This window comes from Podarcis pityusensis (genome assembly GCF_964106645.2).
Source record: "Podarcis pityusensis genome assembly, chromosome: 14".
NCBI classification, from domain to species: domain Eukaryota; kingdom Metazoa; phylum Chordata; class Lepidosauria; order Squamata; family Lacertidae; genus Podarcis; species Podarcis pityusensis.
Window position 1 is genome coordinate 51,290,299 of NC_138039.1, and position 12,656 is coordinate 51,302,954.

General features: G+C 42.2%; 1 protein-coding gene across 2 annotated transcripts in view; it reads right to left on the reverse strand.

The window, feature by feature from the left end:
* Window positions 1–12,656, reverse strand: part of ENTREP2 (endosomal transmembrane epsin interactor 2) — a 196,014-nt gene that overhangs the window by 111,242 nt on the left and 72,116 nt on the right. For both annotated transcript variants that reach the window (XM_080980755.1, XM_080980754.1), the window contains exon 2: window positions 6,188–6,244. In XM_080980755.1, the coding sequence (XP_080836881.1) occupies window positions 6,188–6,244 (57 nt within the window). The remainder of the gene's footprint in view (window positions 1–6,187; window positions 6,245–12,656) is intronic.

The window sequence follows — 12,656 nt, forward strand, 5'->3', positions numbered from 1 at the left end:
ATCCTCTTTCCACAGCTTTCCCCATGACTCAAGTGGTATATTATGTCCCAAATCCTTTGCCTATTTTATCATTACATCTTTAACCTCCTCCTCTTTCGTCTCCCATTCCAACAGTAGCTTATACATTCTTGATAATAATTTCTCATTATTTTCCAATAATTCTTTTTCAAACTTTGAGAATTCCTTCCCAAGGCCTTTCTCCTTATCACTTTTGAATATGTCGTTTAGTTGGTGGTATTGTAACTAATCTGTTAACAGGTGCTTTATTTCTCCATAGTTTTTTCACCTTCAATTTATTTTTCGCCTCTGTTAACAGATCTTTATATGTAACGCAGTTGTCTTCCATATTTACTTTTTTCACAGATATCGCTTCCAATGGGGAAAGCCACCAAGGTGTTTTATTCTCTACTAAATTCTTATATTTCCCCCCATATTTCATAAATTCATTTCCTTACAATGTGATTCAGGAACCCCTTATGAACCTTTAGGTCGAACCATAGGTAAGCATGTCAACCAAATCTATTGTCATGTCCTTCTAAATCTAATACATCCATATTCTTTAATTGTATCCACTCCCGTAACCAGCAGACAGGACGCCTCATATTATAATTTCAAATCTGGCAGTGAGAATCCCCCTCTTTGTTTTGCATCTGTTAATAGTTTATATTTTATTCTAGGTTTATATTTTATTCTAGGTTGGGGAGGCCAAAGGGACCTCAGCCCCTAGGAGTTGACTCCTATGACATCACTGGAAAGTGGCCAAGCAGATGTTTACTGGGAGCCAGAAGGCAGGACATGAGCACAATTGCCCTCCATTGCTTTGCAAGTGTTTTAGCTCTGCCACCACCTACATCCAGCCTGTCTGGTTGTAGAATACCAGGAGAGAAAAGAAGAGAAACATTGCCTACCTCTTTGAATATTTACAGTATGAGCAACTCAGAGGCAATAAAACACATTAGCATGCAGATGGCCCTTTATGCAGGGAGATGATAGGGTTTGTCAAGCATTAGAGTGAGTTTTGAAAATAATAATCCCGAGCTAGACATGCAAGTCCATAAGTAACACAATATTTCCTACTCAGCCAGGGGGAAATGAACATGCACATGGTTGCAAACCAATCAATTAGAACTGCTTCTTTCACTGCTTAATCACTCAAAGTGGCAACTATTTATTTTATTTTTTGATGGACTGATTGCTTTCTGCACTGCAGAAGCTAATCCCAAACAAACCCAAGCAGCAAAGTGTTTGGGGTGACAAAGTGCTGTTTCACACATTACGCTTTTAGGTGTGCACCTGAGTTTCTTTTATTTCCATGTCAAAGCACATCTTGAAAGTGTAACAAATGAATGAGGTAGATAGGTGCTTGGGAAACAGAGAACCAGGATTGGCTGAAATGCCACACTCAGTGTGCACGGCCTGCTATGTACTGTATGGAACTGACCAACCTCATGGCAACAAAGAGCTGATTCACACGTATATGATGCACACTAGGCGTGATAAGCCTTTTCCAGACAATGGGCTGCATTCTTCCAGGACAAACCTCTGTGGACCATCTAGTGACCGGTGCTTCAGAGACATATTCCAGACAGGCAACAGCACTTCAGGAGGGCAGGTGAGGGGTGGTCTGAGGCTGGATGAAGAGGGCTGAGTTTGGCTCATGAGCCTGAGGTTCCTACTCCCTGCTGCACACATTCAGCCCTCAGGCCCCGTTCATAGATGGCCTGAGCAACATCATTGCTGCCACTGTATGGGCATGCAGCGTGGCATGAAAGGGAGCCTTCAAAGGGAGATGCCTCATTCACCCGTCCCATTTGACACAGTATGATCCCAGTTCCTATCTCAAGGTCCTTCACATGCTATGCACAGCATTTGCTCCTGCCCACCACAGGGTGTAGCACCTACTCGCTGAGGCCATGTGTGAACTGGAGCGAAGATGAACCAGGAAAACGTCATTGTGTTTGCTCCTTCTCACAGTAATTGAGTAATATCAGAAGCCACAGGCCATGATGAAGGAGTCCAGTCCACAACTTCCCCCCACTCTAAAGTCTACACAGGTGCGGAAAGAAGCCAAAGGTGGCTGGGGCTTCTAGCTTTGACTCTCACAGAGATTCAGAAGAGAGCAAAGAAAACATACTTCTTCGCGCAGTGCAAAAGCTATGGCATTTGCTCCTAGAAGAGGGAGTGATGGCCACCCCGTGGTAGGCCCTGCTCTCACAGGTGACATAGCTCACCTGTTAAACTTAGTGGAAGACCTTTTCAACTTCATGTAGAGAGGAACACATTCTCTCTACAGTAACCTTTGCCACAGCTTTAACAATTCCATTGAGGGTCTTCTCTCTCTTTCTCTCTCCTCCCCACCCTGAAAAAAATGGGTGACTCAGAAGTTAATAATTAGCATAAAAATGTGTCAGTGCTCATAACTGATTCAGAAAACTCATTTTCCAGTTGCACCTTGAGGGTTCTGTTCCATCCAAATGATATGGCACGTGCCAATTCTGAGAGTTCATCCCTTCAGAGGCTAAAGAGGATATGAAGAAAAATGCTGACGCTCTCTTAAGGTGGTGAACAGAAGTTTATTTTATATTTAACCCCTCCCAAAAAATCTTGACAGGTTTTTTTTTTAAAGAAAGGCTGAGCTTTATGTGATTTGCAGGAGTTTACCCTGGAGCAATCAGGCTCATTAAGAGGGGATCTACAGGGTTGAAACTGGCTTCCTCTATGCCTGCAGCAGCTGCCTACAAGGGAAGGAAGATCCAGCAGAGGCTCTACTCCTAACCATGAAACTGCTGCAACAGGGAACATGACATTTCCCTCTTTCCTTCCTGCTACACAGATTTTAAAACACCAGGACTCGTGCTCACAGAACAACTTGGTCTGAAGCCTGAAGTGTCCTTCCATCTTCTAGCTAGCTGAACAAGTGGGTGACCAGCCAGATCAAACCCTCTGAACAAGCCTACAGAATTTCTGGTCTGCCAAGTCAAAACAGGCTCCACTAGCCACAGCGAACGGTCCATCCAGGACTCTAGACACATCCAGGTTCTCCTGCTTCCTCTGGGGCTTCATCTTTGAGATCAGTGTTGGCTGGTGCCACTGGGACTGGTATATAAGGCAGGAAGACGACCAGTGGATGGAGCCAGAGCCAACAATAGGCAGAGTCAGCTAGGTCAGCCAGAGTGGTAGACGGGTTAGCCTCCAGCATGTTTTTAATTAGAGGAGGTTTTTAGGAGAGGGGAACCTAAATAAGATTGGAAGCAGATTCTGCTTACATGGAGCACAAGAAAGGAGAGTCTGACTAAACATCAGGAAGGCCTTTCTGACAGCAAGAGCTGTTTGACAGGGGAACGAACTGCCTTGGAAGGTGGTGGACTCTCCTTCCTTGGATGTTTTAAAGCAAGCTTGGCTGACCAAGCTTTAGTTGAGATTCCTTCATTGCAGGGGGTTGGACTAGATGACCCTCGGGGATCCCTTCCAACACGAGTCTAGGATTCTATGGTGGCTGTAGGGCCTTCTCTGTGTTGGAACTCTTTGCCTAGCAAGGCTGCCAGCCTCACCCCACTTGGCATCTTTCAAAGGCTGGCGAGATAATGAGTTGCTTTTGTTGAATCTGACTCTGTAGGATCCTCATAGGATCAGGAGGTGAGACATAAAACGTTTTAATAAATAAACGGGGGGAAGTATTTGGCCCCAATCCTGTGTTTGCTTCTTCATCCTTCCAGTCCTGCTGCAATCAGTACGACTGATGGGCAACTGAATGCATTACTGAAGTCTTAAGATTTTATAGCATATCAGTTCAGACCCAGCAAGTACAAAAATGCTGACCAGGCCAATTAAAAAGGATCTTGGCATTCTATGGTAATTTCACGTTGCACAGGGTGAAATGTATTCTGCCAGAGAGTGCAGTGGAAGGTAAGGGCCCTGGAGTTCAATGCCTTCAAAAAGAAAACAAGCTGTTTCTCACGTCACAAGAATCATAAAGGTGGTTAACAACAGGGCAGGGATCTATTCATTTTGGGTTTCTCATTTTCCAAATCTGAAATTCAGTTCTCTACATTTCCACATCAATTTGTGATTTTTTAAAAAATCCTCAAATAAATTAATCAAAATTTTACTGTAAGATGCTCCTCACATACACATTTTCGCATTCTTAAAATACTAAAATATATGCTTTTGTGCACACTTACATTATTGTGGACTGTATTGCAAAATTCAGATAAATTTAGAAGAATAATTGTTTTAGAAACTATGACTCAGATAGACTAGCCTTTAAACATGAACTGAATCTAATTTCTCCCCTATCCCTACAACAGGGAATAAGCCCTGGGATGGGGCTGAAAAGAAAGGCACCCCTGTATCGAGGGAGTGGGGCTCACGCAACTAGATGCATCTCCATAGAAAACAACTCCCTGTGGATAATAACCAGATGTATGAAAGGCGACTGAGTTAGAACCCTTTCCCTTGACCTGCTGGTTGCCCCGGTGTCAAATTTTAGGACTGTACCCAATATTCTCTGTCCAGTAGGGACAAGGGCACATGCACTAGGGAGAAGATGAGTTTCAGTGTTGCACAACAGAGGGCTTCCTCAACAAGCTGAAGCAAGATAAATTATTCAGCAGAGGCTACGGCTTGCCTTGGATTAAGGGAAAACTACTAAATGGTATATGAATTCCTCAGCAAACTGGCCTCCACAGTGAAGACATTAACAACTGTCTGGATCCATCAGTATTTGAGCACAGGGCACAAACTATCACAAACTCTTAGCTGAATGTGAAGTGGGAGTTGGAAGTACAGAGAGGGTACACAATTTAAAGGAGGTGAAAAGCAGAAAAGCACTTTGCTTGGGTTTTTTTCCCCTTTGCTGGAAAGTGGTTTTCAAAATATCCTTCTTCCTATTTAGTTCATTAATGAATAGCATTCATTTCAATTAACATTGCAATATCAGTATATAAACACCTTTGGCAGAGATATTCCTCACAGAACCATTCCATTAATGTCTGTGAATTTATACCACATTAATTGTGTGAAAGACAAGAGCCGCTTCCCTTATCTTTTCACTGGCTGTTTAATGAACATGCCTAACAAGAAGTGTTTAGTCCTTAATTGGCATCTTGATTAACAAAGCTGGTTTTTAGGAAGATGTTGGCAGGCAGCTAATGATGCTACCCCAAAAAGAGAGGATTTAACTGGATTTTTTTCGAAAAGAAACTGACAAAGTCCAAAGGTGGGGTTCAGACTTGATTTAAAAGTTGCTAATATTCAGATGGCGTGATTCAGAAGTACATATGAAGAGCCCAGGTGAATCAGACCAAAGGTCCATCTTGTCCACAATCATAATTTTCACAGTGGCCAACCAGATGCTTCTGGAAAGCACAGAAGAATGGGACAACTCTCTCCCGTGGTTGCTGGGATTTCATGTCCTCTGCCTCTAACATCAGACACGCTTCAAATCTCTGAAGGGCTGTCACACAAAACAGAACAAAGACTTGTTCTCGGCTGCTGCCCCAGAGGGATGAATACATATAATGGGCTTAAATTACAAGAAGGTAAAATTTGATTGAAAAGTAGAAGGTATTGTTGGTAGGAACAATTTGACAATGCAATCAATTGCCTAGTGCCAAGATAGAGTACATGCGGCCTTCCAGATGTTTCTGGATCCCATCAGCCCCAGATAGCATGGCCAATGCTCAGGGATGATGGGAGCTGCATTCCAATAAGATCTGGTTCTGCATCCCTGACCTAGAGCAATGGTGTGCTCTCCCTCACTGGAGGTGAAGACTGGGGAGCCATCTGTTGAGGATATTCTAACTCTGCACAGCCTGTACCATGTATGATCCAGGTGCCTTCTCACTCAAGGGTGAGAAGCCAGTGACCCCTCCAGATGTTGCTGAACTCCCAAAGTCCCAGCCAATATGGCCTGTGGTCAGGGATGATGGGAGTTGTAGTCCAGCAACATTTAGATGATCACAGGTTCTCCGCTCCTGCTCCACCTCTAGGACTCCATGAGGGATCCATTTAGCTAATGCAACAAGTAATCACTGACTGACCCATCTAGATTATCCTCCATGAATCTGACTCATCGCCTTTCAAATGACAATATCATTTAATGGGACTATGAATACCACAAATTAGTTATGCACCATGCAAAGATTGACATCCTTTATTTTATCTAGACAAAAGAATTTTTACTTACCACAAGAGAGAGAGGCCTTTTCCATGAGACAACTCCGATCAGTCCAGAGAGCAGCACCTGAAATTATGCCAGAAGGGTTAACTGAAAGGCAAAGGGCATGTCTGCCATTGAAATTAGCAATTGTAGTTGGTCCCATCTAGACCACCAGAGAAAATGCAGTAAGAGTAAAGGGGGGGCAGCCAACATGGTGCCCTACAGATGTTGTTGGACTACAACTCCCATCATCCTTGATCACTGGCTGGTTTGGGGACTGATGGGAGTTGGTCCAACAACAGCTGAATGGCACCACTTTGGCTCCCCCTGTGTTCCAATAAATGTGGTCTTAAAAAAAATAAAGTAGTGTACCTAAATTGATCATTTTTATTTTGAAGGAAAAGCAACCACAGGACTCCATTCCAGAACATGCTCCTGAACCAGATCAGGGCTCCTTGCCAGTTTCTCTCAGCTGTTGGTCCTTTACCCCCAAGGGGCTGTTTCCTGCAAACCTTTGAGGGAGAGAACAGCCAGGGTCGACTTTAGCAGGAACATAATAATAATAATAATAATAATAATAATAAATTTATATGCCACGCACCTAACTGGGTTGCCCCAGCCACCCCTCAAAAGTAGTAAAATTAAAATACGACATCACACACTAACAACTTTTTTGATTATGTAACCATGGGACAGAATTGCATAAATATATTTGGCTGGGGTCCCCCCTCTCTTTGTTGCTTTTGTTTTCTTTATGCATACAAATCCTTATATAGACATTGGCATAAAAATACTGGACTTTTTATATCATTGGTCCATCTAGCTTAGTTTTGTTGATTCTGACTGGAAGGGGCTTTCAAGGATTTCAGGCACGGATATTTCACAGCAATACTTTGAAAGAGTAGGGCCTGAACTTGGGACTTTCTGCATGCAGAGCTTGCACTTTACCACTCGGGGGAGGCCAGTCACTAGAGCAAGGTGGGGCAGAGTTGTACCATTATTTATTTGCAATCCCAAACCCAGATCTTTATCCCATCAGTCCTGTGTCCCCCAGAGCCATATTAATACATTTCCTTTTGTAGGACACTCCATCCATTTCTGTTGGCATGAGCAGAACTGGAAAAAAATCACATGATTCATACAACATTTCCAGCATTTCTCTTTAGCATCGATCATCACTTAGGTGCCCATTGCTTAGGTTTTTAGGGGAGAGATGGGCAGAAAGCCAGAAACAGTAGACTCTGTCTCCAGGGACCCCCAGCTCTCTCTCGCATTAGCTACCTTGCCCATTACCCTGCCAGTTCCAATGGTTGCCAGCCGCCACTTGAGCTATGACATCCAAACACATGTTTGCATTCTCTCTTACAAACCCACATGAATGTGGTGGCTTCCACATGAATTGTGTGGGTAGGTGGGTGCATGGGCACACGTGAAACCTCACTGAAGGTTCAAAATCAGAACAGCTAAACTAAGATATAAAGAGCAAAAAAAATTACTTCCAGACTTGTTTGTAATCACTTAAGCATCTGGGTGTATTAAACAGGACAGGCTATTATTAATGGCAACCTGCTAAAAGGTAAATACATGCCTGGCAGCCCTTGTTGTAGAAAAGCATGTAGAGATTAAAAAATGCTACAATAATACATTTATATCAAACTGTTTTACAAAGCAGAGGTGTGTTAGAGAATTCATTGCCCTGCAAGAGATTAGCTTTCATGCTCTGGAGCCTCACAAATTCCAGAATTTCAACAATCATTGTGCTGAAAGTTTAAGGCAGTCACCCAAGAAAAAGCGTGTCAGAAAACTCACTTCCCTGTTTGTTTCCTAACACCTCAACATTCATAAATTTTCAGCAGCTTTTCAGGGAATGGATGAGGGCTGGCAAACAGAGCAGAGATTTGGACTCAGGGGCTAGAGGAGTTGAAGCACAGCACAGAGTGTTGACAATCACCCTACAGGTGCCACCACCCAAAGGATAAACTCCCAGCGCAGGCTCGTCTGTGGAGGGTGTTCTGCAGTGTCTGCCTGCAACTTTCGCACAAGCTATCCCTTATTACCGAAATGTTACTGCATTAATGTAGATTTCTGGATGACAGCCAAGTCAGAGAAGAGCAGAGAATTTCTCTCTGCAGTTAATTAAATTTGCTCACATAGCTAGGAGAGCCTGTTATTACTGTTACGATAACGGTCCCAGGGTTGATAATCCTGCAACGCAGTATTGCTTTCAGGAAGGTGAAATGACAGGGTGAGGCAGTTCAAGAGAAGGCAGGGCAGCTACATACTCTCAATTAAATAAGTGTCTGGCTGAAAGTGTAAGGTCATATTTAAAAAAGAAAGGAGAGCAAGATAGCAGGCAAAGAATGCTGGAGTGTGTGAAAGTGTGTGTGGTCTCCCTCTTCCCCCAATTTCACGCTTCCTATTCCTACAACTGAAGAGATGCCAGGCAAGTAACAGTCTTCTCAACCCCAGGCACAACACTGGACTACCTTGCAAGACCATTCTGCAAAACAGCACTTTATCACATTTTCATGGCTATCTGATGTTTTAACCACCCTCTTGTATGTATATGCAGAGCAGCCTTTTATGCAGAAGCCTTTGGGAGAACCCTTTCGGATAACAAATGCTTTTGCATTCTGAAGGTTTCGCCTCCTTCTCCAGAGCTGGCCTGCCATTTAGCCAAGTGATAAAATACTTTCAACTGACAGCAGTCAAATATTTTATGAAGCCATAACACTTAAAGAATTGGCCTGCTGCCCAGTCAGCACAGCTGCTTTCAAAAACGGATGTAAGTTTTTGTTTTTAATAGTTTCTGGTACTTTGCTTTATTTCTGTTTTTATTTAATTTTATCAACCAATTGATTGAAATATATAATCACAAACCCTTTTGTTTCAAGACAAATGTCAGAGAATAATATACCCTGACACCTACCTCCACATTGTCAAAATTTATATTAAATTCGTAATAGAATCATAGAATCAAGCAGACACACTGAAATCAGTTGATGTAAACTGACCGAATTTTAAAACAAGTATGCATCAGTGATTTTATTTATATATTTAGCACTTTCTGGAAAAATGACACAAAAACTTTATATGGCCAGAGGGGGAAAAAGGCTCAGATTTCCATGGCAGACTAGTGACAATTTAAATTTTAAGCTCTCTCCTTAAAGGCAGTTAGTTCCCTAAAGCCTGTCAGAAGAGAACAGTCTTCACCTGCCAGCAGAAGGACAGCAAGGAGGGAGCCAGTCAGGCTCCTCCAGGAAAGGAGTTCCAGAGTCTGGGAGCAACCACTGAGAAGGCTCTCTCCTGAGTCCCCACCAAACATGCCTGTGAGGGTGACAGGACCAGGAGAAAGGCCTCCCCTGAAGATCTCACAGCCCAGGCAGGTTCATATGAGAGAATATGGTCCTTCACGTATCCTAGACCTAAACTATATAAGGCTTTAAAAAGGGATATAGAAATAAATATTTATAAAATGCTATTCACAAAAATATACCAACACAGCTTACAACAATCATGCAGTAAAAATAATACAAAAGTTAAAATTCACAGCTCAACTAACTGATAGACTTGCTAAAGTACAAATAAACAATAAGTCTACTCTGTTTTTGACTTATTTGAAAACAGCTCTCTCTATATTATTCATACTCAGAATAGGCTCATTGAAATTAACAGCCATGGCTAACTTGGGTCTATTGATTTCAGCCAATCTATTCTGAGTAGCTTAGCTGGTCACAACCCTCCCTCTCCCTCTCCCTCCCTCCCTCTCTCTCTCTCTCTCTCTCTCTCTCTCCCTCTCTAGTTTAAATTTCACAACAGCACTTTGCTTGTCTGCTTTTGTAATTGGCAAAACTATCAAACCTGTTGACAATCAAAGCCTATTTTCCTTCTCCTAATAATATCAATGCTTTAAGCATGCTTGACCATCATTTCCCCAATATTTGACCATTCAATTAACCAAATCATTTTTGGATAGAATGCCCAACCCTGTCCTTCAAAGATTTCCCCTCAGAATTAAAGTGAACTGTTAATTATAAATTGAGAAAAATTGGTTTGATCTGCATCATAAAGTGAACCCAACTGATTCAGCAGACTTAAATGCAGATTGGAATGCAGCTATTAATCGGATCTTGCAGTTCTCTGAATTTTGCAATATAATTTCAGTTCAAAATAACGCACACACAAAATGTGTATAATCATCACAATTATAACAAATAAAGGCTTGACATATCTCACTTTGCATCTCATGAGTCTATCTCATATATTAGTTTCACCTTTTAAGTTGAATTACTGAAATAAATGAACTTTTCCACGATATTCTAATTTTTTGAGTTTCACTTGTATATAAAATATAAGTATAATGTGTATTGTAGGTGGAAATTAAGTGAAAAGCCCTGAAAAACAAAACGTGCATATTTTAGAGACAGAATGCATTCAGGAAGTACATTTTTGGGGATAGTATGCATGATTTAAGTGTAATTTTTATATTTAAAAACAATCTACAAAAAAACAACAAAACAGACTTGTGGCTGAGCACACACAAAAGTGGCCTAGACTAGAAAGAGGCTGATCCGTTCATTTCTACTTCCAATTCAAATGAAATGTTTCCTACATCCTGGTGTGCTGCCAGAAGGCACCCTTGTCCACAGCAACTGCACTGGCATCTAACCTTTGAAATATCTCCCAGGAGTCAGCAGTCCAAGACAAAGGATGGAAATTTTTGAATTAATGGGCTTTAGCATCACTGCTGACAACAATTATGGCAGAGCAGCAGTGAAACCAAAATCTCTCAGGACTGAGCTCAGAGCTCCCATTAGCAGGCTCTCAAACAGCCCCATGGAAAATCAACACTTGCATTCCACTTTCAGTGTCATAACCAGGTCACACTCCGGAGGCCTCTGTTAACCCTAAGGCTTCACATTTACACCACTTACTGCACAGTTCCCAACAGGTTTTGAAAAAGTTTTTTTAAAAAAAAGACCTTCAGGGATGGTGCCACTGGAAAAGCATTCTGAACTTGCAGCAAACAAGAAGCGGGTCCCACTGATTTTATTGGAACATACTTCTTAGTACATATCGTTCCAACTGCAGCCTAAATTGTGAAGGTTCAGGTAATAAAGTTATGCATGGCAGGGAGAAAGTGAATAGAGAAAACTTTTTCTCTCTCTCTCAGAACACTAGATGGTCACTAGCTTGGATGGCTTTAAAGAGGATTGGAAAAATTCATGGAGGAGGAGAGGGCTATGGATGGCGAAGAGCCAGGATGGCTCTGCTCTGCCTTCTGAATCCTAGGTGCTGGAAGCCACAGGAGGGGAGAAGGTTCTTGTGCTCTAATCCTGCCAGAGGGTTTCTCACAGGCATCTAAGTGGTCACTGTGATAACAGGATGCCAGACTAGATGGGCCACTGGCTGATCTAGCAAGCTCTTATACTCTGAAATCAGACTTTCCTAGCCTGGTGCCCTCCAGGTGCTGCTGGACTACAACTCCCAGCGTACCTGATTATTGGTCATGCTGGTGTGGGCTGCTGGGAGTTGGAGTCCAACAACATCTGGAGGTACCAGGTTGTGTCCTTGAACTGCTGCAATACCTCTTAACTCGCCTGGATGGAGGGTAGAAACCTCTCACTGGCATGGCTGGAAGTTGGCCCACTCTGCAAAATGAAGTGTTATATCAGTTGCTCTGGCCACCACTTCATTTACTTATTTACAAAAGTATTTACATGCTGCCTCTCTTAAAATACCAGGATGGTGCACAGCAATAGAAAACAATTTTTTTAAAAAAAAACTTTCAAACAATGGCCCCCACCCACTTCTTGCCCCAGTCCTTTCACTTCTCTCTGCTCAAAATGCATCTATCACTTCTCACTTCCCCTCCCTGCACATTTGAGCATTTTGCTAGAAATCTTATAAACCTCTGCTATGATTCCCCTTTATTTCCCTAAACTATGCTTTAGCCATCTTTCCTTTTTTTCTAAAAAGAAAAAGCTAAAACCTGCTTCCCTCTGCAGCTGTTCTACAAACACACTGCAATGCCAGTAAAACTATCCAGTTTTTTGCCAAAATAATTGAGAACACACCATTTTCCTTCTGAAATCCATGTTTGCCTTCTCTGCTGTAAAAGTTATGAGGTGCTATTGTCTCTTCTTTCCTCTTTGTTTTCTACATTTTCTCTTGCAGCCAAGAAACCATGACATTTCCCCCGCAAAAAAGTATTTGTTTTTACAGAACATTAATTCTATTATGCACACACCAAGCTTAATGAAAATGCTATCAGAGTATAATTATGCAAACTCATTTGCAGAACTACGTGAACTCAAAAGCTTATTGGATCAGAATGTAAATTAGCAAAGGTATATATACTGGGGGGGGGACATGTTTACATGTACGTATGCAAACAGACAGTCCCCTCCTGACTCCCATACAGATGTGGAACTTTAATGCATACAGCCCTGGTAGATTTTCAAGACAACCTATTGTGCTGTTTTAGCCAATTTAC